Source organism: Mus pahari, chromosome 3 (genome assembly GCF_900095145.1).
Source record: "Mus pahari chromosome 3, PAHARI_EIJ_v1.1, whole genome shotgun sequence".
Lineage (NCBI taxonomy): Eukaryota > Metazoa > Chordata > Mammalia > Rodentia > Muridae > Mus > Mus pahari.
In genome coordinates, this window is record NC_034592.1 from 104,522,045 (window position 1) to 104,549,843 (window position 27,799).

Sequence of the window (27,799 nt, forward strand, 5' to 3'; positions counted from 1 at the left end):
GGCCTGCAGCGTTTGCTGAGTTCATGCTGGCTCCACAGGGGCTCCCTACCATGCTGGGTGCTCTCAGATTGGCAACAGGGACTCTGCCTGGCAGCTTCTCTTAACTGGCATTGGCTACATCCTCAGGCTTCCCTCTCACCTCTTCCTCCAGGTTAAGTGGAGAGACCTTGGAGACTAAATGCGGAGAAGCAGCATTAGAAAAGATCCCGCGGGCTTAGCTTGTGGATGAAGCCCTTAACAGAAGAAAGAGTTGATGAGAACATAAGAAGAACAGAGAGGGCCCACCCAGCCACACAGTCGCTTCTTAGCAGAGGAGAGCGCTAACACATCTTTATTGTTTCTTCCCATGATGCACAGAGGTTCTACAGAGTTTCAACTACCCACACTACAGAGGTTGAACAAAGATACCAAGCTCCTTGAGAAGTAGAAAGCTATGATGCTATGCTGGGGGGGGGGGAGAAGCTATGCTGGGGGGGAAGAGAAGCTATGCTAGGGGGGAGAGAAGCTATGCTGGGAGGGAGAGAAGCTATGCTAGGGGGGAGAGAAGCTATGCTGTGGGGGGAGAGAAGCTATGTTGGGGGGGAGAGAAGCTATGCTGGGGGGGGAGAGAAGCTATGCTGGGGGTGGGAAGAGAAGCTGGGACAAGGACTGGGGAGGGCAGTAGGAAGGCAGGCCTCAGGAGGCTAGAGCTGCAGCAACCAAGATGTCCTTGTAGCCTTTGATCTCCTTGACCTCACTGCTGCTGATGAGGACTTGTAGCTGGTGGGGCCCAGCTTTGATGGGGTAGAGCTCCAGATGAATTCTGATGGTGTGTCCGGCCATCAGAATACCAAGGCTGAAAGTGAAAAGCAGCCTGTCGGGGCCTGGAGCATTGGCAGTTTGGATGGGCAATGGGACAAGGAGATCTGCTTAGTAAGTAGCACACCCCGCCCCCGGTACCACCAAACCCCCAGCTTCCTGAGGTTGGGGGAGTGAGGACCAGAAGGTGGCATCTGGAGAGCAAGGAGGATTCAGTAGTCCCATGTGGCACAGGCCTTCAGAAATCGGCACCCCAGGAAGACTGGGGAGGGGCCAATGACAATGTTACTCACTCTTTTGTCATCTGCCCATTGATGAGGCCACTTCCCTCCAGAACCATGGCACAGTTATTCAGAGGCACCATCAGGGTGTTGGTGAGGGTGATGTGGATATTCAGGGCCTTGCCCACCTCAGCCCTTTCAAACACCTGCGTGGGGGAAAAGACAGAGGTGCGCTAGGTCCCCGGCCTCACAGCCACACCCCACTCAGTCAACTGCTCTTGTGACCATCAGGGACTGCTTAGAGTGTAGGTGCTAGTAGTGGGGGAGCCTAGCTCAAACTAACACACATGTTCACCAGTCTTAGAAGTTCAGGAAGTTCCACATCAGGATTGGGTATAGAGTTTCCCTCTCACCATCTATTTGAAGATGCCTGCTGGATTTCAACTGAATTACTGGTCCCAAAGAGTTAGTGGTGTCCAGCATGCATTAAGTAGGAAACCAAGCACAAGTCCTGCCAGTTATGATTGATTAGTAAAATCTAGCCCATGCACAGGACCAGGAAGGAGTGTCACCTATGTGCCATCAATGATATCATTCCACCAGCAAAGAAATGATGAAGCCAAGATCCCAAGATATATTGACGATGAGATAGGACCTAACCTAGGGGTCTTAGATCCTAGCTCAGGATCTTCCTCCCAGCCTGTTGTTTCTTCCCAGATATCAGCAGGATGTGCTTGCCCCCCCCTACCCCAGCTATGTACAGTGCGTCAGTGTCATGGGGGCAGCATGGCCTTAGCCTGTCATGGGAGGCAAGGATTCAGTCCTGGAGCCCAGAATAGTATCATCTGGATGACATCAATGAATGAATAATGGACCCAAATGCTCTCTGTCCACCCAGATCACACGGAGGGCATGTTACCTGACTTACCTGAAACTCAAGCAAAAGAACTAAGTCTCCAGAGAGGGTGTCAAAGTCAAATGGGCAAAAATAACTCTGGAATCCAGCACAGTGGCATTCATCACCCACAGGTCTTACAGCCATGCTGACCAAGCCATAGCCTACTTGGTCCCATTACAACTGGGACTCTGCCCTGGGCAACAGGTCAGGCCCTGCCTCAGCACCAAGCTTATGTCTATGCTTGCAACTCTGCCCCACTGTTCACCTCACACAGAAGGCCTCTAGCAGCACCTGACTGACACCCTGAGAGCATGCCCCAGTGAAAACCACAACTGTGTAGGCTGAATTATGATCTGATATGGAACCATCCAACAGCTCTGTTGGCTAGTGTCAGACATGCTGTTAGCCAGGCTGCTGGGTACAGAGCTGGGCTTGGGAAGGCAGTGGGAAAGACTCTGGGAGAGGAACAAAAAGGTGGGGAAGAAGGCTTGAGACGGGGAGGACACGAGCCCTCCTTTGTGAAGCTTTCCTTCCCTTTAAAGCCACCCAAGCCACTCTGGCACTGGGTCTCAATGTCTGAAGTTCACTTCTTGTTTTCTTTTCTGTAGTACACCACATCTTATCCACAGTCACCTTTTGAATTCAACCATATAGGCTGTCTTAGGTCTGTCTCCTCTCCTCACATCCACTCACATCCCAAAGCACTGTCTCTTTATCTCCACCTCTGGGAAAGGATCTCCTGACTTAATATACCTCCACGGTAACATGCCTGCATCTGTTCTCTACCCAGCATCCTCCTCACCATCCTTTGCAAAACATGACCTCCCTAAGACGCCCCCTATGTCCTATGCTTTGCTACATGCAAAGCCCTGGAGCCTGCCACCTCTCAGCCTGTTGCCTATGATGGAGAATAAAACCTCGGTGACCACACTGTCACCATCTGTGTCAGGGCATGATACCCCCGCAAGCCCACGATGAGAACATCTTAGAGCCTGTGTGTTCCCATCTCTGACCTCACCTCAATAGACAAGTGGGGAGGCTCCAGAGAGAAATCTTTTAGGACCAGAATGAACTGCCCTGTCTCTTCAAGCTCAGCAATGCCAGCCACGTGGATCAGCTTTTCGTCTGTCAGCTTGTCCCTGTAACTGCTGTAGGGCAGCACGAACGGCCACTGAAGCTCTAAACATAGGCAAAAACACCGTCCTGAGTCCAAGGGATGGGCTAGAAAGAAACACTACACTCAGAGGTCATTGTTGTCAGATGTGTTAGAATGATGCCACCGGTACTATGCTGGCACCCAACTGTCCAGCAACAGTGGCTTCCCTGCCTGCGATATGTGTGCTGGGAGAGGGGTTCTCTGTGATTTGGCTAGATCAGGCTAGCCTGATTCACAGACCCAAAGCTCCCCTTCTATAGGTGACTTCTCATGCCTGCTACAAACTCACCCTTCTCAAAATCCACATTCAAGTGTAGTATGTGTCTCCAGAATGGTTTCCGAGTGCCGCCCCCATGCAGGAGGGCCTGTGCACAAAAGCGCACCGTCAGTCCGACGGGGCCCTGAACACGGTCTCTGACTGGCACCCTCTGGACATATAGCATGAGCAGCAGGTCCTGGCCCCACATGGGTGCCTTAGCCAGGTGGAGTTGCAGCTGCACAGGCTTAGCCTTAAAGCTCTCAGACCCTAGGAGATCCAGGAGAGATGAAGCGTTCCTTCTCCGTTCCAGCAATTTCCAGGAAGCCTTAATGAATACAGACCGCTCCTCGGAGGATCCTGGCAGAACAGAGCCACACAGAACAAAGACATCAGTCAGGCAGGGCAGAGGAGACCAATAACCTTCTTGGGAAAACAAAAGACTGAGCTCTTGGCTGCCAGCCAGAAGCCCTAACCATGTAATATACAGCGAGTAGAAGCCCTAACCATGTAATATACAGCGAGTAGCCATACAGAAAAGCACACAGTATCGTGGCTGAGAAGAGCGTGGTACTGCTCAGTGCTGGCTTTAACCCCTGCTCCACAGTCTCATCTCTCAGTGTTTGGTTCTATTATATGGAACCCAGGGACAATACTGGGTTGCCCAGAGTCGCTAAAAACTTAGATCATATAATTGCTGAATGTAAGATTGAGTGTGGTTCTTTGCCATCAATATTGTTATCGCCATGAATATCACCATTATTATCACCATTAGCACCACCACCACCACCATCATCGCCATCATCACCAGCATCATCACTAACATCATCATCACCACCACCACCATCATCATCGCCATCATCACCAGCATCATCACTAACATCATCATCATCACCACCACCACCATCATCGCCATCATCACCAGCATCATCACTAACATCATCACCACCACCACCAGCATCATCACGGCCAGAGGCGTCTTTTCCCTGCCTGCGTTCCTCTCCTAACATTCAAGTTCTTTAGATAGAACTTCATCTCTTTCCAGTGCGACTAATTCAACATCCAGGCTCAAAACTCAAACTTGCTCCAGACTGTGGACTCCTCTAGAGGACTTAATATGTTTCCAATGTGTTCTCCACACTAGCTCTTTTAGCCCTTCGAGGGGAGCTATCTCACTTCACTGATAAGGAAGTAGAGGTATGGTAGATGGTCCAGGCTAACCCACCTATAGCACCGCATAGCCTTGCTTAGTTCTCAGGTGGCCAAAGTCCACCAAAGCTCTCCATAGGGGTGTCTGCTCCCTCCCTCAGGCCTAGAACCCTGTCCCTCCTGAGTGTCCATCTCTCCCCTTGCTGCTAACCCTATCCTGATGGATACAGAGAGATATAGATGTGTGACCCTGATAGAGTTACCAGATAAAATTAAATGTGAATTTAAGATAAGTAAATAATCTTCATTATAAATTACATGTGGGGCTGGAGATATGGCTCAGTGGTTAAGTATATCGACTGCTCTTCCAGAGGTCCTGAATTCAATTCCCAGTAACCACATGGTGGCTTACAACCATCTGTAATGGGATCTGATGTCCTCTTCTGGTGTGTCTGAGGACAGCTACATTGTGTTCATACATAAAATAAATAAATCTTAAAATTAATTAAATTAAAAAATTAGATGCAATATTTGGAACACACACTATAAACTATATCATATATATATATAAATTCATTTGAATTTCAGATAAACAGTGAATTCTTTTTAGCAGAAGGATATCTCATATAGAGTTAACATGATGGCTTAGTGGAAAAAGACATTGCTATCAAATTTCATATGAGTTCAATCTCCAAGTAATGAAAGGAGAAAACCAACCTCCATAAGTTGTCCTCTGCCCACTGACCACACACATGCACACACACACACCACTGAGGTACATGTTCCTACCAACATACATGCATGCACATCTATACATGTACACAATAAATAAATGTAATTAAAAATTAAAGTTGTCACTTGGGACATATTTACAATAATAATTATTTGTCTTAATGTATCTGGAATTCAGATTTAATTGAGCATCCTATATTTTTATCTGCTAAATCTAGGCAAATCTATTCCAGGATCAAGTACCCAGGATATAAAAATCCTCCCAGTCCCCTGGAATTTGTCTAAGGGGGAGGGAGATAGTGGTGTTTTAATCTGGAGTCCCCCAGTGATATACCCACTCCCTCCCAGACCCAAGACCCAGGCACCTTCTGGATACTTGTAGGAACTGGTGATGTCCAGGCGCTCATCTGACCCTACCATCTTGGTGCTAATTGCTTTCCCAATGTAACTGGTGTTATGGGCCAGGATTTCCTGGACCTGGCCACCCTCAAAAAGCCAAACGACCTCATCAGCGTTCACCTCTGCATACACAAAAGGGGTATCATAGGGCAGCTGGATGTCCCCTTCCTTGATGGCTTTCACAGAGGCAGGGCCACAGCAGAACAACCCTGTGGAGGAAACAGAAATTGTGGGACACGGATGCCTTCAGATACATGGGTCCGAGATGGCGGGCTGTAGCCATGGGAGATGATGAGAAGTGACACCAGGGCCTTCTCCAGTTTACCAAATGCACTTGTGTGCACTAATTTGTCTGACCCTCACACCATCTTCCTGACATTACAGGCAAAGAAAGAATGGACATGCTCACTGCTCGTCCTGGAGATCCCAGTGTCAGTGGTGAAGTTATACCCGGGACCTGACACTGTTTAGGCTATAACCCTGGGAAGTGAGGGAAGTGGAAAATGCCCGTACCCCTCTGGCTGTGTGGATGCTCATTCTCATTGGCTTCCTAGAGAGACTGGCCCCTGCACACAATCCCTACGCACCACTGCTGGTTTGCTGGGGCGTGGGGTCTAGAACCTGCCAGCCGTTGTACCCTGGTGGAAGGTCTTTCCTGATCATCCAGCACTCGTTCCAGACGTGGAAGTTCCTGTAGACAGGGGAAGGAGCCACAGCTTATATTTCCTGATGCCTGAGGGTTTTTCAGGCACCAGACATTATGCAGAGTACTTTTTGGCCTTTGCTTACAGTTCTGTTTTCTTCTACTTTGTATTAGAAAGTAATTATGATAGAGAAAGCAATCTAGGAGCCAGTGGTGCATGAGTTTGATCCCAATAGTTAAGAGGCAGAGGCAGGTGGATCTCTGTGAGTTGGGGACTAGCCTGGGCTACAAAGAGAGTTCCAGGACAGCCAGGACTGAATAGAGAGACCATGTCTCACAAATAAATAAGTAGTAAATAAATAGATAGATAAATGATAAGTAAATAGATAAATGATAAGTAAATAAATAAAGGGAAAATCCTATTCACAGTGGACTCAAAAACATATGTATATTGGAATAAATCTAATCAAGGAAATGAGAGTTCTACATTGAAAACTTTAACATTGAAGGAAAAATAGAAGCACCTGAAAACATCTATGCTAAGTAAGTTACGCCAGTGTCAGAAAAACAAATGTCATCGCTTCACTCAAATGTAGTTGTTAGATTTTCATCTTTTAACATTTATTTGTCTTGGGAGGGAGTGTGCATACCCACAGATGTGGAGGTCAGAGGACAACTTTTGGGAGAGAGTTCTTTCCTTCCTCCTTGTAGGTTCTGGGTCTCTTGGCAAAAAGCACCTTTACCCACTGAGCAATCTTGCCAGCCATTAGATTCTTATAGATACATAAAAGTACACATGTATATATTGTATATACATACACACATATATGAAAATACAAGTGAAACTGTCTAGGGGAACAAAAGGGACAAGAGAATGGGAAAAGGAGAAGGCCAGGGTCTGGGGGGAATGTGCTCAACATATAATATAACTTGTTAAAAACACTCTTATGTATCTGTTGGGACTAGGCTCCACAACTCTACATTTTGATTGGTTGTGGTTTTCTGTACTGGTCTCCACCTGTTGCAAAGAGAAGTTTCCTTGAAAAGGTGTGAGGACTACAATTATCGAAAGAAATAAAATAAATAATTTTTAAAATGTCCTTATATAACACAGTACCAGGCAACAAAATAAAATACATGTAAATGAGTTTTAACTGTGATATATAAAAATTTATAAAATTGTATGCAAGTGAATAAAAAGCTGGAGGCAGCAAAAGAGAAAACGGAATTTTAAAAAAGTAATTGCCAATTATCATCAGAAACACTTCACCCAGCAAATGATGGAAACAGATGCAGAGACCCACAGCCAAACATTAGGCAGAGCTTGGGGAAATCCCTCGGAAGAGGAGGAGGGGAAAGATTGTAGAAGCCAGAGTGGTTAAGGATATCACAAGAAAACGGATAGAATCAACTAACCTGGGCCCACAGGGGCTCACAGAGCCTGAACTGCCAACCAGGGAGTCTGCACAGGCCTCACTTAGGCCCTCTGCACCTAAGTTGTGCTTGGTCTTCTTGTGGGATCCTAACAGTGGGAGCGGGGGCTGCCTCTGACTCTGTTGCCTGCCTTTGGGACCCTTTCCTCCTCCTGGGTTGCCTTGTGAAGCCTTAATAGTAGAGAAGGTGTCTAGTGTTACTACAACTTGATATGCCATGGCTGGTTGATATATATCAAGGTCAGCCATTTTTGGAGTGAAACGAAGGAGTGGATGGAGGCAGGGAAGGGCAGGGGAAAGGAAAACTGCAGTTGGGATGTAAAATAAATAAAATAAAAATTTTAAACTTGAAAAGTATGTATCTCATAAAAACTAAATATTTACAAAAAAAATTTCCAACTTAAAGTTGCAAGAACAATACAAAAAATCTCATCTGTTAATAACATTTTTCTCCATTTGTCTTCTTTTATATGACTATGGATGTATATATATTATATATATATATTTATATATATACCCCCCAAAATAGTATATAACCTAGTTAACTTAGCACTTACGGATACGACCTTTTTACAACCAATTTGCTATCTGTATTTCAGTTTGTCAGTTGACCTAGTAATGTCCTCTGTAGTCTTTTTGCTCTACAGAACTCAGGCCAAACTCACACATTATATTTTCTTGTAATACCTTAGTTTCCTTTGATGTTAGATCTGTTCCTCTGCCTTTCTTCACTATGCTGAGATTTTGAAAACAACCCCCCACCCTGAGTGAGCCCTGTTGGCAGCTTGTCTGGCATTCTCTTGATTAGATTCAGTTCTATGTTCAGTTATGTAGACAGCGTTCTAAGGAAAGGATACAACCCTCTCACTGATCTTGAGCCAATTACAACTCAGGCCCCAGTCTGCAGATCCCAGTTTGAGAAACCTTCTCACCTGCACTCTGTTCTTCAGCCCTAACAACCCCGTGAAGTAGACACTACCTGCATTTTACAGAGGAAAGTGCATCTCTGTTTCTCACACCTGGAAATTAATAGGAATGAGAACAGGAAAGCAGACCCAGGGTGGGGCAGGAAGGAAGAGAACAGAGATGCACAGATAAAGCTCCCTCTGCCCTAGCCCGAGAAAGGAAGCCAGACTGAAGAGCTAAGCAGAGAAATCCAGACCTGTAGGTCCTGGCTCTGCCTCCTGGTGGTGTGGGAGACTGACTGCTAACAACCAAAAGCCTGGGAAAGGCCAGTGAGCAGGCCACATAGCTGTTCACATGTCCCAAGAGTGCAGGGCGATATTCCAATGCCTATGATGTCTGAACGAGCTTCCTTTGATGATTTAATTAGCCAGATCAGCAGCCTAGGCCAGAGAATTCTTCTCTAAGCATCACCAATGAGGTGTTACAGGACAGTCACACATCCAAAGCAAGATGAATCAGTTTCATCCCCTACCTGGGACAGTGCTGAGCTATTGCAAACTAAAGCTCTTACCAGATTTTGTCTGGCCTCTCAGCCGTCAGCATTTCTGCGGTTCGGTCATAGTAGGTGTCGATGGTCAAGTTCCCATCTGTGTTGTGTGCAGAATGGAAATTGGAAACGACTCGGGTTGGAACACCTAAGCATCTCATTACTACAGAGAGGAAGGAGAAATGGCTGAGCTCATGTCAGGCAGAATTTTTACCTTTTCATGCAGTTTCTCACCTTCAAACTTGCAGCAACTGGTTTATTCCCAAAGGGTGGAACAAAGAGAAGCTCCGCCCACCTGCCCACCTGCCTACCTGTTTACCTGCCCACCTACCCACCTGTCTACCTGTTTACCTGCCCACCTGCCCACCTACCCACCTGCTCACCTGCCTACCTGTTTACCTACCTACCAGAGGCATCCATCCACAAAGTGGAAGAAATCATTTGTGATTAAAACTTAAAACAAGTGCCGGGCGTGGTGGCGCACACCTTTAATCCCAGCAGAGGTAGGCAGATTTCTGAGTTCCAGGCCAGCCTGGTCCACAAAGTGAGTTCCAGGACAACCAGGGCTATACAGAGAAACCCTGTCTCGAAAAATCAAAAAAAAAAAGAAAAAGAAAAAGAAAAAGAAATGTAATTTAGGGCTGGTGAGATGGCTCAGTGGGTAAGAGCACCCGACTGCTCTTCCGAAGGTCCGGAGTTCAAATCCCAGCAACCACATGGTGGCTCACAACCATCCGTAATAAGATCTGACTCCTTCTTCTGGAGTGTCTGAAGACAGCCACAGTGTAGTTACATATAATAAATAAATAAATCTTTAAAAAAAAAACTTAAAACAATAATTAACTTCTCCTTCCCTGCTCTTTTTTTCTCAGCAACTCTTCAAGTTAAAAGCAATGAGATCAAAACACATGAGAATTTTAAAAGGGGAAAAAAAAAGTTTGACCAGTTTCAAAAGAGAAACTGTGTGACCTGGGGTAAGCGGCTTAACTTCTCTGGTTAGTTGCCTTGTAAATAAGAAAGTGAAGAGCTGAACTGCCTGACTTTCAATTCTGAAATTCTGAATCTGTCATTCTACTTAAAAGAGTTGAAAGAAAGATGAAAATTAGAGGACTGGGTCTGTAGCTCAGTGAGTGCTTGCCCGGCATGTACGAGGTTCCGAATTCACTCCTCAGCACTGTATCCTATACAACTAGCTAAACAAACAAACGAGTAAGAGAGTGGCTGTAGATAGAACATTCATTCTCTGTAGAGAGACAATGGGTGACAGCAGAGATTAGGAACTACTTACTGTCTTTAATAAGCCAGCAGCCCCCTCTTGTGGCTCCTCAGGATGGTACGGAAAGCTATGATTGCTCATAGCAGACATTATCCCATGCTTACACACCTACTAACTGCCTACAACCAGGTGTAGTCAAGAACCGAACATGTCTTGGGACCAGGTCCTCACCCCTGTCAGTATGGTAAGTTCAGAAGATTTCTGTTCTATCCACTCTTCCTAGGAGGGCAAACAGTGTCTAATGGGGATGCTGAGAAGGTCACAATGTTGTTTTGTTTGTTTGTTTGCTTGCTTGCTTGCTTGCTTGCTTTTTAAGTAAAAGGAATAAGAGTCTTTCTGTCTCCACGCACTGAAGAGCCCCCGGCAGAACCACCTGTCACAGTTAGGTGTCTCCAGCACTGTGCCTGGACTTTCCACACACCTGCAGGGTGCGCAGACTCAGACCTGGCCTGCGGGGAGCCAAAGGCAGCTTAATGGCCATGGCTCTCTCTATTCAACATCCCCGACACTCTGTGGCCTGTGAGAACACGAGGACTTGGAGGGGGGGCCCAAGTGATGGATCTAGTCTTTTTCCTGCTCTTCCTAGGATCAGAAGGCCCAAGGTGAACCCCATAATGCCCACCTGGCTACCACTGGGGACTTTCCAGGCCAAGGCAGAATGGGGGCTACAGGAGCCAGAGACCCACAGCTGATAAGGTCTCCTGATGTCTACTCAGACTTATATGTCTGCATCTGAGGCCCCAGAGCCTGACTCTAAGACCATGCTTCCCCAGAGAGTCAGTCATGAACAGCAGCCTGGTCTCATCCTATGTCCCACCCCCTTCTCTTAGGGAGTCAACCTATTACCTCAGCAAACACCTAGCGCAGGGTGTGAGCAGGTAGCCCCAAGGAAGCTCTGCCTTGCATGAGGGAGACAGGTACTCAAGGCTCTCCATCTTTCCAGATACTTGGGCCAAGAATTTGGCACTGAATTCTAAACAGTTGAGAATGCACTCAGTTGAGTAAAGTGTCCCCGATCCTCAAAAGGTAGTTAGCAAGGCAGCAAAGCTCTGACTGTGAGTCAAGTCTCTCGGGGAGATCTACGTGTGCAGTCAGGCTATCTGGGATGTACCTACTTGCAGCTCCGTCTTCCACCTGTTGGCCCACTGCAGACTCACCTTGAGCTGAGCAGGTGGTGGGAAGAAGGGTTCTGCCTTTGTGGGGACTGCAAGTTGTTCTATCCAAATGGCCACCATTTTGTCTGTCTGTCCATCTCTTCAGGCAAGATCTCATCTAGTGTAGGTTAACCTAACTCCCTATGCAACCAAGGAGGCTCCTGATCCAACTGCTTCCACCTCTCAAATGCTAGGATTAGAAGCATACTCCACCATGCTCAGGTATCCACTGTTAATAGTCTTCATCAAAGAGATGGTGAAATGAGTGCAAAGACTGGTTGGTATGCAGGTAATGAACTCAGATACACACTGCGCCTTAGCCATGGACCATCAGTGAGCTCCAGGCCCTTCATGAGCTGCAATGGACTCTGAGAGTAGGTATTACCATGGCCTGGTCTGAAGGGGAAATCAGGAAGAATCAGTGGGTGAGACTTCACTCACCCGTGCACATAACAGAAGCAAAGACCCAACACTGTCCATATTTCACAGGCTGCCCGCCCCTGGCTGACCACTGCCGCAAGATGGCCACGCTGCCGTTCCATTCCAGAGGGCTGGTGCCCTGGGAGTAATCCTCTCCCCAGTTCCCCTGAAGCACACCGCTGTCGTCATTGCTGTTGATCTGCAAAGGGCACACAGGCGGTTCGCACGACACTCCGGAGACGACCAGGCCGTCCTCGGGCAGGGGCAGGAAGCTTCTGTACTTACCATGGCGCTTACCACCCTGCACACATACACCACGTTGTTTCTCTGAGAGTGGTCTTTGGATGGGTTCTTTAGAAAATAGAGGCTCTTGTTCAGGATCTCAAAGCAGATATCGATGATGTCCTCTTCAAACTTCAAGGCGTTTCAGGGCAAGATCAGAGAAAAGCAAAACATGTGTAAAGTCCAGAAACTTGGGCCTTAACAAGCTTTTAAGGGGTGACATGTTTGTGCATCGGGGACATTGGGGCCTTATGGTGAGACACAATCACATATTGGACATAAATCAAACTGGAAATGTATTAGAATCAGAAGTCTTATTTGTTTGTTTGTTAGTATTTTATGTGCATTAGTGTTTTGCCTGTATGTATGCCCATGAGAGGGTATCAGATTCCCTAGAACTCCAGTTACAGAAGGTTGTGAGCTGCCATGTGGGTGCTAGGAATTGAACCCAGGTCCTCTGAAAGAGCAGCCAGTGCTCTTAAGTGCAAAGAATTAAGCTGTGTGGCTCTTGATGGAAATGCAGATTTGAGAAAATTGGAGAGCAGATTCAAAACGATAGGACAGCTTGCCTGCTGCAGCACTCCAGAGAGCAGGCCCTGTACCACACCTGGGCAGCACAGTGGAGCTGGCCCTGGTGGCACAAGCACAGGAGAGCTGGTGGGCTGACCAACTCAGCGTCTACCCAGGCCCAGGCCCAGCTCCTGGGCTCTGAGCTGTCCCACCCCAACACATACCCCATCTATAAAACGCTGGAGCCCATGACACAGAACAAGAACAGGCTATGGTTGCCAAGATTTAAACTTCACATGTTGTCTAAAGTCTCAAAATAGTGTTTCTTTAAAATTCTTTCCATCAGCTTTAAAGCATGAAAATAATTTTTTATGGTGAGTTATACAAAAATAGTATTTTTGCAGTGCAGAGACAGGAGGATTTCACATTTAAGGTCAGTCTGCGCTCTATGGGAAGTTAAGGCTAACCTGGGAAACTGCCTTAAAAATTGTAAGCAAGCCGGGAGGGCGTGGTGCACCATTGCTAAGGAAGATCGTGCCTTTCATCCCAGGACTTGGGAGGCAGAGACAGGAGGATCTCTGAGAGTTCGAGGCCAGCCTGATCTAAAGAGAGAAAGTTTCAGGACAACAAGGGCTACACAGTGAAACCATATCTTAAAAAACCAACCAAGCAAGCAAACAAAAAATATTTAAAAAGCCAGGCAGTAGTGATACACACCTTTAATCTCACCTGCAGACAGGCAGATCTCTGAGTTCAAGGCCAGCCTGGTCTATAGAGAGTTCCAGGACAGCCTGGGCTACAGAGAGAAACCCTTGATTTCTCAACAAACAAACAAACAACAACAACAAACCAAAACCAAAAATACCAAGACGAAGGTGGGATGGATAGATGATGATGATGGCCCAGTGGGGGAAAGAGCCTTCCACCAAACCTGATGACAGCTGTTCATCTCCAGGGCCCACATGCTGGTAGGAGGGAAATCACTCCACGTTGTTCTCTGACTTTCATATGTGTCATGCCATGCTTATGCCAATTCACATATACACACATAAATAAGTAAAATTAATTAATTTAATTTAAAAAAATTAAAGCAGTAGGGGAAAGTCTGGAGAGATTGCTTCACAATTAAAAGCGCTGTCTGTTCTTCCAGAGGACCTGAGTTTGATTCCCAGCACCTACGTGGTGACTCATGATTGGAGGCATAATGTTATTGTGCACTGTGTAAAGATCACCCTTGTGTTATCAAATGCTGATTTCTGTGCCCCCATATTTGGTTGCAGTCCTCATTCTGAGAATCTCTTGTCTCAGTGTTGTGTAAACATTGCTCCCCAAGTATTCCCTGATTGGCCAATAAAGCCAATGACTGAGCAGGGGACAGAATAGGCTTGGGCTTCTGCCCAGCCAGAGGACAGGTAGCAAGAGAGAGGAAGTGGAGATTAGCCACAGGGAGAGAGTCCCAGAGAGATCATGAGAAAACACCTGGAACCCAGAGAGCTGGGGGTGGGGTGAGGGGTGGGGGTAGCCAGATTAATTTAGAGGATTAGAATAGAGTGACACTGCTCAGTTGTTGTGCCATTAAAACTTGCTAAATAGATATAACAGTCCAGTCTCAAATATTTAGGAGCTAGATGGATTAAGAGCAAAACAGAGACACTCTTATTTAAAAAAAAAAAAAAGTCACACACATAATCTTCTGTAACTCTAATCTCAGGGAATCATAGCTTTTTTCTGGCTTCCTTGGGCACTAGGCATACACCTGGTACACAGACATACATACTGGTAAAACACTCATATACAAAAACATTGTTTTCAAATGAAGTGGTAGGAGATATTGCCTCATGGGTTGTTGCTTTCAAATCATAGAAGAATGAAAGGCTTGCCATAGGCTGGCCCCTAGTAGGGCTGATAACTGGTACATAAACATTCATTATCATAAACATTCATTAGTCGTGGGTTGGCTCTCATCATGCTTTCTTAGTAGAGCATAAAAACCTTGAAAGGGAAGCCATCTTTTCTTTGCTTGCCCCTCTTACTGGGTGGGAAATTGGCCAGCACCTCGCACAGTGCCCTTTCTTAGCTAACAGCCCCCAGCAAGCCCATCCTCCCTCCAGGAGCTGGTGTTACCTGCCCATAGTTCCAAGGCCTGGAGGTAATGGAATTTGTTTGACCCTTGTAGATAAAGCCGTAGTCACTCATGATATACTCCCGCAGTAGTGTTTCGCTTGGCAGGTAGACATCATCCTCTGGGCAGGAAGGAGGAGTGGAGAGATAAAAGAAACTCACAGGGAAAGGACAAGCATGAATAAAAACAGCATAAAAGTAGCAGCGTCCTTCTGAAACAGAAAGCCAGTGGCTGACCTCGGGCAGCAGACGTTATGACTAGACCCTCTTAAAATCCAGCCAGAAAGCCAATGACTGACCTCCGGCAGCAGAGGTTATGACTAGACCCTCTTAAAATCTAACCATGCGCTTCTCCAGAGGCTAGCAACAAAATTTATGCTATAAAAATATAGATGATGGAAATTATAAGACAATTTCAGACTTTTGGGAAATACAAAAAAAAGTCACTCATTCCCACTTCTTAGAAATACCCAGCATTACATTATAGTATATTCTATTCTCTTGCTGTATGCATATGTGTAATTAGTTAGAATCAAATCGAATTCTACTTGCTAAATTACCTCACTTAATGTTACAGTATGGATATTTTCATCGTGTTATTAGAAATTCTTTGTGGGAGACTGTAGAGATGGCTTAGTGGTTAAGAGTACTGGCTGCTCTTCCAAAAGACCTAGATTCAGTTCCCAACACCCACATGGCAGCTCACATCTATAACACCAGTACCGGGGATCTGTTACCCTCACACAGACATTCAGGCCAAATACCAATGCACATAAAATAAAAGTAAATCAACCATTTTAAAAAAAAATTCTTTGTGGGGCAACACCCACTTCTGAACTTCATGGGCACCAAGCATGCACACATAGTACACAAACACACATATATGCATGCGAGTAAGACACTTACAGTAAGAGACTTATATATATAGTAAAATAAAAAAAAAAATAAAAAATTCTTCGTGGAACTAAATGTGGTGATGCACACTTTAATCCCAGCTTTGGAGAGGCAGATGCAGGTGGATTTCTGTGAATTTGAAAAAAACCTGTGAATCTGCAGAGTGAGTTCTGGGCCAGTAGGGCTATGTATTGAAGGCCCGTCTCAAAACAACAACAACAACAACAAAAAAAAAAACAAACCCAAACTTTATAAATGATTTTTGCAGGCAGATATGTCGCAGCATGCCTATAGTTTCAACACTCAAGAGGCCAAGACAGAGGATTGTGAAATTAATACTAGCCTAGACAAACTCAGCAAGACCCCATATCACAAAAGAAAAAAATGTAAAAAGATGTTTAGGGCTGCTAAGCAAGTGAAGGCACCTTACTGCTAACCCTGGTAATGTGAGGTCAAGCTCTGAGACCCACATACTGGCACCAACTCCCACAATCTGACCTTCACACATGTCAGTGCACACATCCACAAGCTGACTTCACACATGGTAGGTGCACACATAGACAAAGTTAAATTTTTGTTTTAGCACATAGTATTACATTGCACAGATACGCAATGATTGTCTGCCAGGCTTTGCCAGAAGAACCCGAGAGAACCTTTCCAGTGCAACGAGTTAGCTCTACAAGCTGGGAGCAAGCCCTACCTGTACTCCATGGGTTAAAAAGCAAGATGAAATTCCCCAGTGGATAAGTCACACCAGGACCCTGGCCCTCAGAGATCACTAGCTTCAGAGTGTAGTGGCCAATGACCGCACTAGCCGGTGAGAAAATCGAGACTTGGAGAGAGTTGCTGTCAGTCATGAAGTCAGAAGCACTCCAGACGTTCTCAGGTCGGGTCTGGGCGAGGAAGAAAGTGGCTCGGGTCCCCAGAAGCTCTGTGGGCTCTGGTCCTGAGTAGGAGAGAAAGGGGATCCCAGACAAAGCTCAAATGTCTGTGATAGAGCTGGAGGGATGGTGGCCCGGCAGTTAAACATGCACACACTGCTCTGGCAGAGGACCTGATTTTGGTTTCCAGAATTCATGTGAGACAGAATTCATATAACTTCAGCTCCAGGGGGATCTGATGCCCACATCTAGCCTTCCAGTGTGTGAGCACACACACACACTTAAAAGTAATCATTTAAAAAATGGTAAAATAAGTGTGGTGAATGATTCCCTATGGCCTGACAGAATCACTACCTTCTCCCATCATTTGCTAAAAAGCCCTTTGATTTAAGGCTTTTACTGACACTTAAGATTTTTGGAGCCTCAGCTGGGTGGTGGTGGCACATGCCTTTAATCTCAATTCCAGCAGTCAGGAGGCAGAGGCAGGCAGAGACTAAGTCTAAAGGCCAGCTTGATCTACATAGTGAGTCCCAGGACATTCAGGGCTACACAGAGAAACCCAGTCTCATCTCAAAAATCAAAAAACAAAAGAAATCTTTGGATCTTTGTTTTTTGTTCTTGTTTGTTTGTTTTTCCACTTCTAATCTGTAAAATAAGAGCCTGGTAGTGCCAACTTAAAATTTTCTATGAGAATTAAAATGAGTTCTGGAGAGTTTTATGCCATGCTGCACACTTATAAGTTGATTGTTGTCGCTAAAACATCAAAGTTAGCTGAGCTAGACATGTATTTCCTTAATAGGACCGACAGTACTGGTATAAGGGTCTTGGGGGCCCCAGAAGGGAGGGGAGGGCACCTCAGAGACTGGTGGCAAGAGTCCCTCCCCCAGGAACTTTCTGTTTTGAGGGAACCTGAGGGCAAAGTGAGCTCACCTGTCTCAGCCACAAAGGTGAGATGGTCCTTTTGGGGCTGGAAGGGTCGACTGAAGACCATCGTTAAGATGAAGATCTGGCCACGGCGCAGGATGAGCTTCGATGAGCCTAAATCCTCAGTGTGGTGGTCCTTGTTGTTCCTGGGGATCTGCAGTTCCACAGACCTGAGCTCCAAGGCTGCCACTTAGAGAGGGAGGACAGGTCACTTCCCAGCTGAGACACTTGGAGTCATTTATACGGAACCTTTCTGCCTCTCTGCCTCCTAACTTCAGGATAACCTCAAAGGGCAATTCCGCAGGACCTAGCCAGGGATAAGGAGGAACATCCATCCTGGAGACACCAGAGCTGGAGGATTGGTGGCCCAGAGGGCAAAGCAATTCGCAGATAATGGAAAGCCACTCTTTCTATCATCTTGCTGGCTTATGAATAAACATAGTTGGATTTTGTATGAATAAAGTCAATGAGCTGTCTGGAGGCTGGACAATCGCTATAAGGTAAGTCCCTGCTTTTAAGTATGGGAGGAGATGGGTTACTTTGGGCTTACTTTCTATTCTCAGTTTTATTTCAGGTCTATTCAGAAGATGTTGTGAATGTATATCTAGTGTAAGATTCTCCCAGTATAGTATTCAAGTGTAAGGCTTCTACAGTGACTCAGTCCTGGGTTATCACCTTGAGAAGTTGCTTGGACAGGTCACCTAATAGTCCTAGATATTAGTGTGTTCATCTGAAAAATGGGGAGATGATCATGTTTCTATTTCATGGGGTTTATATCAGCCTTCAGTAAGGATGCATGCATGAGAACCTCCACACCAAGCCACACACAAAGAGAAAGTTTCAATCCTGGGAAAAAGGCTGAGTCCAGGATTGTCCAAATCAAAGAAAGCTGTATGTGAGTGCACTCTGGACTGGTCAGCCAATGTTTCCCCTAAGTTTGGTTTTCAGAGAGCAGCCCTCACTGGCTTTTTGAAGTTTTTTGGTTTTTTTTTTTTTTTTTTTTTTTTTTTTTTTTTTTTTTTTTTTTTTTTTTTTTTTTTTTTTTTTTTTTTTTTTAAGACAGGGTTTCTCTGTATAGCCCTGGCTGTCCTGGAACTCACTCTGTAGACCAGGCTGGCCTCGAACTCAGAAATCCACCTGCCTCTGCCTCCCAAGTGCTGGGACTAAAGGCGTGCGCCACCACGCCCGGCTTGAAGTTCTTTTTATAGAGGAGATAAGGAGGTCAGAGAGTTGGCAGCTTATTCACTGATAAAAGATAAGATAAGAAGGCAAGGACATGCATCAAGTTAAAGGGGTCAGTGAATGGGGGTCACAAGCAGTCGGCATCAGACCAGCAACTTACTCTTGATTGCAAATAGAGGCCTTAGTTAGTAGATGTCTGAAGGAGCTCTAACATTGGACTTACCTCTTACTTAAATTTTAGACCAAGCAAACTGTTTTAACTATAGAGAGAACTCTCACACTACACGGAAGATTCTCAGTTTTGGTCTTATTTCAGCCTGTGAGGTATTTGTTTGGACCTGGGTCTCACAAAAGTACCTGGTAATTCTTAGTTACTCTGAGTAGTAGCTCAGATTTGAATTTATTCCCTGTTCCTGCTGCTGATGTTCATATTGCATTCATTGTCAACAAAGATTCATTAGGTTTTCCCTCTAACAAGTCCAACCTATTAGTAGGCTTCTAATGACTATCCTCTAAGCCAAACAACCACTATCCTGGAAAGTTCAGCTGTGCCTGTACATTAAAGGGTTATTTACTCCAGGTGGGCTTTGGTGACTATTTACACCCCTTCTGGGAAAGTGAGGAGGGTCATGAGACCCTCACCTGGGTCTCCGGCCACTCCTTACCATGTGCTGTACATAACTATACCTTAGTTTCACGTGGCCTTCCAGAAGGGTTATGGTATGTGTATGAGTGAAGGAAGCCTGGGGGCAGGGCTCCATCTATATCGCTGCTAAGGTGCAGGCCATTCAAGGAGGAGAACACACACCCCTGAACGTAACCCCTCACCTGTGCCCTGTAAGGAAGCCCATTAAACTCACTGGCTTCCCAGGGTGAACTTTGTCAGAATCCTGTCTCGGTTTGTCACTGGGACTTTAGTTTTAGGAGAAGAGGTGGATGTTGCTTATGTCTTCCGCTGTGATGGAATTTTAGTAACACTGGTTATGAGATTGAGTGTACGCAAGGAAAAGGGGGGATTGATGCAACTGATAGCCACTTAGGTAAGATCGCAGGGACCTACATGATGGAGAGATAGAACTGACTCCTTAAAGGTTGTCCTCTAACCCTCACCTGTGTGCTTAAGATTCAAGTGACCACACACACACACACACACACACACACACACTCAAACACGAGCAGAAAGATGACCAATAAGAAAAACAGGATAGACAATATCACAAAACCTGGACCACAGGAAAAGCAAGGATGGTTTTATTTGTAAAAGAGTCACAAGTGTCAATTAGGGGCCCTGGTGAAAAGTTTGAAAGTAGCTGGCCTAGATTCTGTTAGAAGGTGACTATATCTCATATTTTTGAGGGGCCTGAAACATTCATGCCAAGACCCCTGCACTTCCTGAGAAGGTGCTCCATCCTATGCCTTCCAGAGGCCCGCCTACCTTGAAAGGTAGTGTATCTTGAAGAGGAGTGAAGGGCCCCAGGAGCCCTTACCTGGGCTTTGCAGGAGAGAATGGGACTGAGACAGGCTTTCCTGGCTGCTGTCTGGCCACTGCTAGAGCAGAAGTCCTAAGGGCAGCTGGCTCCCTTTCCCCAGGCCTCTTCCAGTTCGGGAAGCAAAGGAGAGAGGAAAGGTGTCTTCTCTCAGGCCCAAGGCTGCGTGCATGGAGAAATACATTCACCACCAGACACTTAAGCTTTCTTTTTAATCCACTTAATGTAATGATGTGTTGGCTCACCCAAGGGCTTTTCGTGTCAAGGAGACATGACTTAGAATAAAAGGAAAGGCTTCCAATGAAGCCAGAAAGGGAAGCTGAGAGAATCAGGAAGAAGCTCAACAATGCAGGAAATCCAGTAGAATCAATTAGAAAAACACGTCAGCACCCACAAGGCCTGACTTGGATGTGGTTCCATCGGTGGCGTTAATGGCGTGAAGAAGAAGAGAGGCGAGCCTCAGACACAAGACTCCTGGCGCTTACTTCATTAATACAATGACAAGAGTATAAAGGATGAAATTATATCCGGATGTATTATCAGCCTTAAGAAGGGGTGTGAGGAGACATTAAAACAGTTGTCTGCCTAGGAGGAATTCTCTGAGAAACCAAAACCCGAGCCAGCCCTGCTTTTGGGCAGGGCTGCCTCCTTCTGCTTGGGTCTTGGCTCTGAGGACATCACAATCAGGTTTGGGTCTTTCTTTGGCCACTGAAGATGCCCCACCCTATGAGTGCTTGCTTTCATAACACCTTTATTTTCCGATGAGGATGGAATAGCATCTAGAGTTAACCCCATAAAAGTGGAGACCTTGATCATCTTGAACCTGGGTTCCCCCATGTCTGGAACCAGGCATTTTAGAAAACCATGGTTGTGTTAAGAGAATTTTGACTACAAGCCAATCCATTATCCATGTCCAAAATCATTTATAGCTCACAAATCCTCTGTGATGGAGTGTTGATATTGCTCCTGACATGAAGGAATGTTCTTGTCAGAACTGGAATTGAAGCCCAGGCAGTCTTGCTCCAGAGTCTGTTCTTAGTCTTCACTATCCCTTGCCTTCCCTGGTAACCAGGCGCTAAATCATGTTTGCTGAGTGGAAAGGTGCATGCGTGCTCGAACTTCAAGGAACGCAGCATCAGGACAGTCAAGGGGCCAAGGTAGTTCAAAACATATAAATGTGGCTATAAACATTAAGGCTAGGACCTTACTCAGATCACAATTAAATACAAACCAAAAGAATAGTGGGATCTATGTTTGATCTATTAAAATATTGATAATAACAATATCATATTTGTTGAAGACATGTGGAAGTAGATTGTCTAATATAAAACAATGGGAATATAAAATTCATACAGACCTTTTAGAGACAGGGGATCCTTGGAACAAGTTGGCTAGCCAAACTAGATGAATTAGCAAGTTCTAGGTTCAGTGAATGACCTTAACTTAATATATAAGGTGTAAATTGATCATCAGAAACACCCAACATCACACTCTAACCTCTGCCTTTACATGATAGACATGAGTGCAAGTGTGTGCTTATATATGCACTTACACACACACACACACACACACACACACACACACGATCAAAGAATAAGGGGAAAACATCCCCTAGAGGCCAAAAGTAAACTAAAAGGTACTGATAACTATAGGAAAGGTGTTTAATTCCTTCAAGTTTTTTCAGTTTATCAAGCTTTTGTTTTGAACAGACGTTTCTATTCTCGGGAAGTGTTACTTTGATTAAGGATGGGTTTTCGAACAGGAGCGACTCATCAAAGCTGTACATTGGGATTAGTTTAGCTGTGGTGTTTAGCCCAGACCAGACAGGGGAAAAAGCCAAGGGTGGAGATGGCAGCAAGACTTCTGTCGCAACGGCCTAAGTCACAGGCTAATGGGGACTTAACTACAGGTGATGGGAAGAGCAGGAAAGGGACCACCCATGTGTACCAGAGACCAGCCACCATGGTGTGTGGCAGTTAATAAATACGTGTTGAAATCATTTGATTTGCAGGGCCTTCTAAGACCTCTGCAAGTGTAGGTGAAGACCAGAGCCAAAAAAGGAATCCATTGACAAGGCCTGGGTTTCTCCAGGTGGAGACACTAAAGGTAAGTTCCATATGATACAGCCAGCAGGAGACCCGGCCTCTGCCACCAAACTCCAGGTGGATTAAAGTCTTCCTTCTGGCCCACTCTGTGTCTGCGCTAGCTCGATCGCTTTCCCCCATTATATTATTATTGTCATCATTATTATCATTATTATTATCATTACTACAATGGTTTGATAAACTCAATACATCCTGCATTCCTTTTCATTTATTCAGCTATTTTTTTTTTTTTTTGGTTTTTCAAGACAGGTTTTCTCTGTATAACCCTGGCTGTCCTGGAACTCACTTTGTAGACCAGGCTGACCTCAAACTCAGAAGCGATTTCTATGTAGTGAGATTACCAGAATGTTCTGTGGGTATTTAAGTGTGAGAACATTAAAATTTCTCATAACTCAAAAGTTTAAATCCGAACTCCTTGGTCAAGACCCAGAGTCCTCCAGAGTGTAGCTAGAAAAATTCCCATCTTATCTCCTGGACCCTCACAAAGCAACTCTGCCTTTCTCACATTGTGGCCTCCAAATGGGCCATGCCCAGGTCTAGACGGCCCCTTCCTAACGCTCTCTTCCTAAAGCTGTCTCCACCACACCAGTGTTCCAAGCAAAGTTCAGCACAAGCTCTTAAGACCATGGTACCTGGCCCAGTAGCTGGGTCTGTAGCTGACGTTTAGTCAGGAGGCCTTCAGGCTCTCTGTGCACTTAGCTCCTTCCATCTCTACAGCTATCCAAGAGCTTTTATCAACTCCACGTGACAGGTAAATAAACAGATGATTAGTAAAGTTAAATAACTTGCCCAGTGTGACCTACTTAGTTCCATTTAAACTTAATTCGACTAAACCACCTAGTTCTTTGCCTGGAGGTGGTCCTCAATCAGACAATTCCTTCCTTCCAGACAGCCATCTACATTTTTTGTGTTTTTTTTCAAGTAGAGAAGTGAACAGACCTTACAGGAGCTGCTCTACTAGAAGAACTGGGGAGCCATCCCCCAATCCAGGCTTCTCTGTAGGACCCTAGGGGCCAAACAGTGATGACAAAAACCACAGCTCTGTTTCTATTCCATCATCCAAAGGTACCAAAGAATCCAGAAGCTGGGGCATTGGATGAGGTTCAGTTGATAGAGCACCAGCCTAGCGTGCACAAAGCTCCTGGGTCAATTCCCAGCACCACTGGGATGTAGTGGCATCCACTTGTAACAAACAAGCAAAGAGTACTGAAGCCCTCGGGTAGCTTAGTAGCTTGGAACGTAACTGGCCTCAGGACCCACCTGATCTCTTTCCATAGTCTGCAGTTGCTTAGGCTCGGAACTACCTATTTTTCAGTTAATCACTTACTGCTTCCTTGAAATGTTTTTACTTAATGATGACTATGTCACTGCTTAATCGTTTATACCCCAAGCCCAGTAGTTTCAATAGCTACTGTGCACCAGAAAGCACTTCCTGGGTTGACTGCACAGGTTAAATCATCAAGTCTTTTGGCTCAGGTATAAAAGTAGCTATAAATATGAAAGAAAGAGTCATCATGTCATATTCATAAAATGCCAGCTAAAACCATAATGAGATTCACCTTAGCATGCAGAGATGGGCTGCCTCATAGAGTGAGACTATAAACTCATCAGACTTAAAGTCAGTGATACCCATCAAAACTTAAAGTGGACATTGCCCTTGCTCCAACATTTATTCTTTTAGAAGCTTTGCATAGAAAATACTGCACATCCTTACAAAATTCCTCCAACAGGGCATTATGGTTTGTAAGGATAAATACTAAAAGATAAATATCCATCAGTAAGAGACAGTAACTAATTAACATGTTTATTAAATAAGTTGTGCTTATATATTCTCCTTGGATTTCCCAAAGCCATTCCAGCTCTGAATTTTAAATGCAAGATGGTCTACAACTTCAGGAAAGAAAATTTTTGGCTGTCTAAATGGGCTCCAAGCCCAAATGAAGGCGGGGAAAGGAGAGGAAGGAGACCGACTCCACAGTGAACTGTGAATGACCAGTTTGGGCTTTCTGGTCCTCTCTACACTCCTCCCTTCCCAGCCTCGCTCCCTCTCTGAACTTAACACCTCATAAAAGTTAAAGAGATTGCCAGTACTCACCGGGATCCATCTCCCTCAGGTCAGTCAAGGCCCTTCAAGTGGCCAGCATTAGGGTTCTGGTTCTGATGCTTCCCTGAGTGTTAGAGCCGTCCTTCCATCATCATGGAGCCGGGTGGGGCTGTCACTTCCTCCTCCTCCCATCCCTTCCCTGAAATTTCCCGTTGTTCCAGGTGCCTTCTCGCTTAAGGAAAGAAGCCCTGTCCTAAGCCTTTAAAAACGCTTGCTGAGGGGTTTGTTTCTGTGGCCTCATTAAGCTGTAAAGTTTCCAAGTGAAGGCAAAGGCAGCTTCAGTCTGCCTGTGAGCTCTTCTGTCACATCCGGACTCAAGGTCACACTCATTCTCAACCCTCTAGGCTGGCATCACCCAACAGTGTCAGTGTTGGGACAGGAATGGCTGGAAAACATAGTGGCCCAAGGAAAGTAAGAAGTGAATAGTCACAGAAGGGGCCTGTGCTGCCCAGCAGGACTCAGAGAACTTTACACCCTGAGGAAGAACGAGGCATCGTGAAAAGGTGAACTATCCAGAAGACTAAAGTGTCCAGAGGAGTGCAGGACAAAAATGATGCCGTTTAGCTATTTGCACAGAAATGCCTGTTTAAAAATGATGGACTCTAAGGAACAGAATAGCTAAGAATAATTATGACCTTTTTTATATTTCACCGAGTAAAAAGTAAACTCTACAGTCAGTGCATAAGATGCTTTAATTAAGAGAGAAACACCAGGTCAATGAGATGACTCAATAGGACCAGGACCCCACCCCCACCCCCGGGCAGGGTAGACCTGACTCCCAGAAGTCATCCTGTGACCTCCACACTTACTGTCCCCCATGCTCACCAAAGAAAAAAATAAATATAAGAGTGTTTGAAGGTAAATAAACAGAGGTCCATCATGATAGCTTAGTTGGTAAAAGCACTTGCTGTCAACCTAGCAGCCTGAGTTAGATCCCCAAGACATTACATGAGAACCAGTTCTCATTAAGTTGTCCTCTGACCTCCTCCTCAACACATGCAGGACTCCACTCATGTGCTCACACATGCAGATGAATGAATAATTGTGGAAAAGAAGAAGAAAACAATGTTTAAGAAAAAGTAAGAAATAGGTAAAAATGTCTCCACAGGTGTGAGTGTGGTATGTATAATGTGTGTATGTTTGTGTGGTATATGTGTGTATGTATATGTATGTGTATGTTTATGTTGTGTATGTGTGTGTATGTGTGGGTGGTGTGTGTAATGTGTGTATGTGTTTGTGTGGTATATGTGTGTGTGGTATTTGTAATGTATGTATATGTTTATGTGGTGTGTGTATATGTGTGTGGTGTAATATGTGTATGTGTGATATATGTGTGTGGTATATTTAATGTATGTGTGTGTGTGATGTATGTATATGCTTGTGGTATATGTGTGTATAAGTGTGTTTATGTATGTATGTTTGGTATGTGTATGTATATTTGTGTACCAGGCTGACAATTTAAAAAGGAGCAGATTTTCCATCACACATTCCAGAAGAAGAACTTAAATTGGACAATGAGCACTGTGAGAAAACAAAGACTTCACATGTTTACTGAGTCTCGTCAAAGGTGTGTAGGAGCTATGTAATTCCCTGGATTAATTAATCTGTGTGACTCACTGAAAATTCCTACACCTATCTTAATCACAGCTCTCTGGCATATTCCCTGCCTGTTTTAATGTGTAAAGTGTATTGAGAGAGTAGTTCCTAATCAGAAGGGTCAAAATCGCTCACTACCAGCCAGGCATAGTGGCACATGCCTTTAATCCCAGCACTTGTGAGGTAGAGGCAGGCAGATCCCAGGGACTTTGAGGCTAGCCTGGTGTACAGAGCAACTCCAAGACAGCCAGGGCTCTGTTATAGAGCAAAATCCTGTCTTAAAAGTCCAAAAAATAAAAATAATAAATAAAATAACTCACTACCAAGTATTTTCTGAATAATCACAGGCTTTATTTTGTCAAAATTACTCTATGCTAGCTCAAGAGAATAACTAGTTACTGATGTCAAGAATATCTTTATCATTTTTTTCCTTGGAGGAGGGGTATGGGTAGTTTCTGAGTCATTATGTAGCCTAGGCTAATCCCTAACTCACACTTCCTGTGTTTCAACCTCCCAAGGTTTGAGATTGCAGGGATGTACCACTGCTCCCAACTTTAAGAATATTTTACAGTAGAAATATATGTATTTTGAGGAAGACAGAATTTTTATACATAATTTTGTATAAACATTCTGAATTTATATAAAGGCATTTTTGAATGTGCCTGTATATGCATGCTTGTGTGTGTGTGTGCATTCGTGGGGGGGGGGGCAGAGGTCAGCTTTGGGATGTAGGCACCTAGGTTCTACCATGAATAGATTAATCCACTAATAAATGAAGGGCCTGGCACATTCGTGGGTTATCACTGAGGGTGTGTGCCTTGTGGATGTATCTCTTTCAACATTTGAAGCTCTGGACCAGGCCTCTGCATCATGGCCACCAGCAGGAAGATCCTCACAGACCTCAACCCTGGAAATGAAAGTCGAATAAATCTTTCTGAGCCAGGCCGTGGTGGAACATGCCTTTAGTCCCAACAGTTGGGAGACAAAGGCAGGTGGATCTCTGTGAGTGCAAGGCCAGCCTGGTCTACAGAGTGAGTTCCAGGACAGTCAGGGCTACACAGAGAAACCTGTCTAGAAAAACCAAATAAATAGATAAATAAACTCTGCTTTGTAAATTTCTCAGCTTGTCAGATTCAGTTATAGCAACAAAAAAATGGACCAAGACAAAGCAAAAAAGAGGTTTTTCCGTGTCTAAATTAAAGAAAACACAGCATTACTATCTAGCTTAGCTGGAGAATTTCCATTTGGTCAACCCAAAGGCCCTGTTATGAGGTTGAGTGTCTCAATTTCCACTACTACAGTGTACACAGATTCTACAAGCCCAGACTCTGCCAAATGCAGATGGGAAATGTGCCAGAGAGCTGGGGGAGGGGAGCTCTGGGAGGTGCTGTTGTCTGTGGTGTGGCTCTATAAGAGGCCGTGAAGACAATTTTAAAGAGAGACATAGAGTGAGAAAGGTTTTCCAGGCCAGAGGTGCAGCGAGCAAGGTCAGCAGAGTGGTAACAGATGGGGCTGCTTGCAAGGCTGGCCTGGGAGATGGCACCGCAACCAACACCCACTTCATAAAGCCGGTGCTTCAGTGAGAAGAGAAAGAGGGAGCTGCAGACTTGCAAAGTCGGAGCTATTTGTCCTGCTGTTTAGACTTCAGAGTTTTCTGTAACTGCAGGTGATAAAAGATCAAGCTTTTAGCCGGGTGTGGTGGCGCACTCCTTTGATCCCAGCACT

At 45.1% G+C, this 27,799-nt stretch overlaps 1 protein-coding gene across 1 annotated transcript; it reads right to left on the minus strand.

Moving 5' to 3' along the window:
* Positions 1-675: 675 nt before the first annotated feature.
* Positions 676-24,479, minus strand: Tgm7 (transglutaminase 7). The gene is made up of 13 exons (XM_021194750.1): positions 24,470-24,479; positions 17,607-17,789; positions 16,496-16,741; positions 14,905-15,023; positions 12,274-12,402; positions 12,010-12,187; positions 9,163-9,301; positions 6,197-6,300; positions 5,576-5,818; positions 3,363-3,689; positions 2,936-3,096; positions 1,092-1,225; positions 676-835 (listed from the first exon to the last, which is right to left on the minus strand). The coding sequence occupies exons 1-13, from the start codon at positions 24,477-24,479 to the stop codon at positions 676-678; spliced, it is 2,133 nt and encodes a 710-aa protein (XP_021050409.1).
* Positions 24,480-27,799: the final 3,320 nt, after the last annotated feature.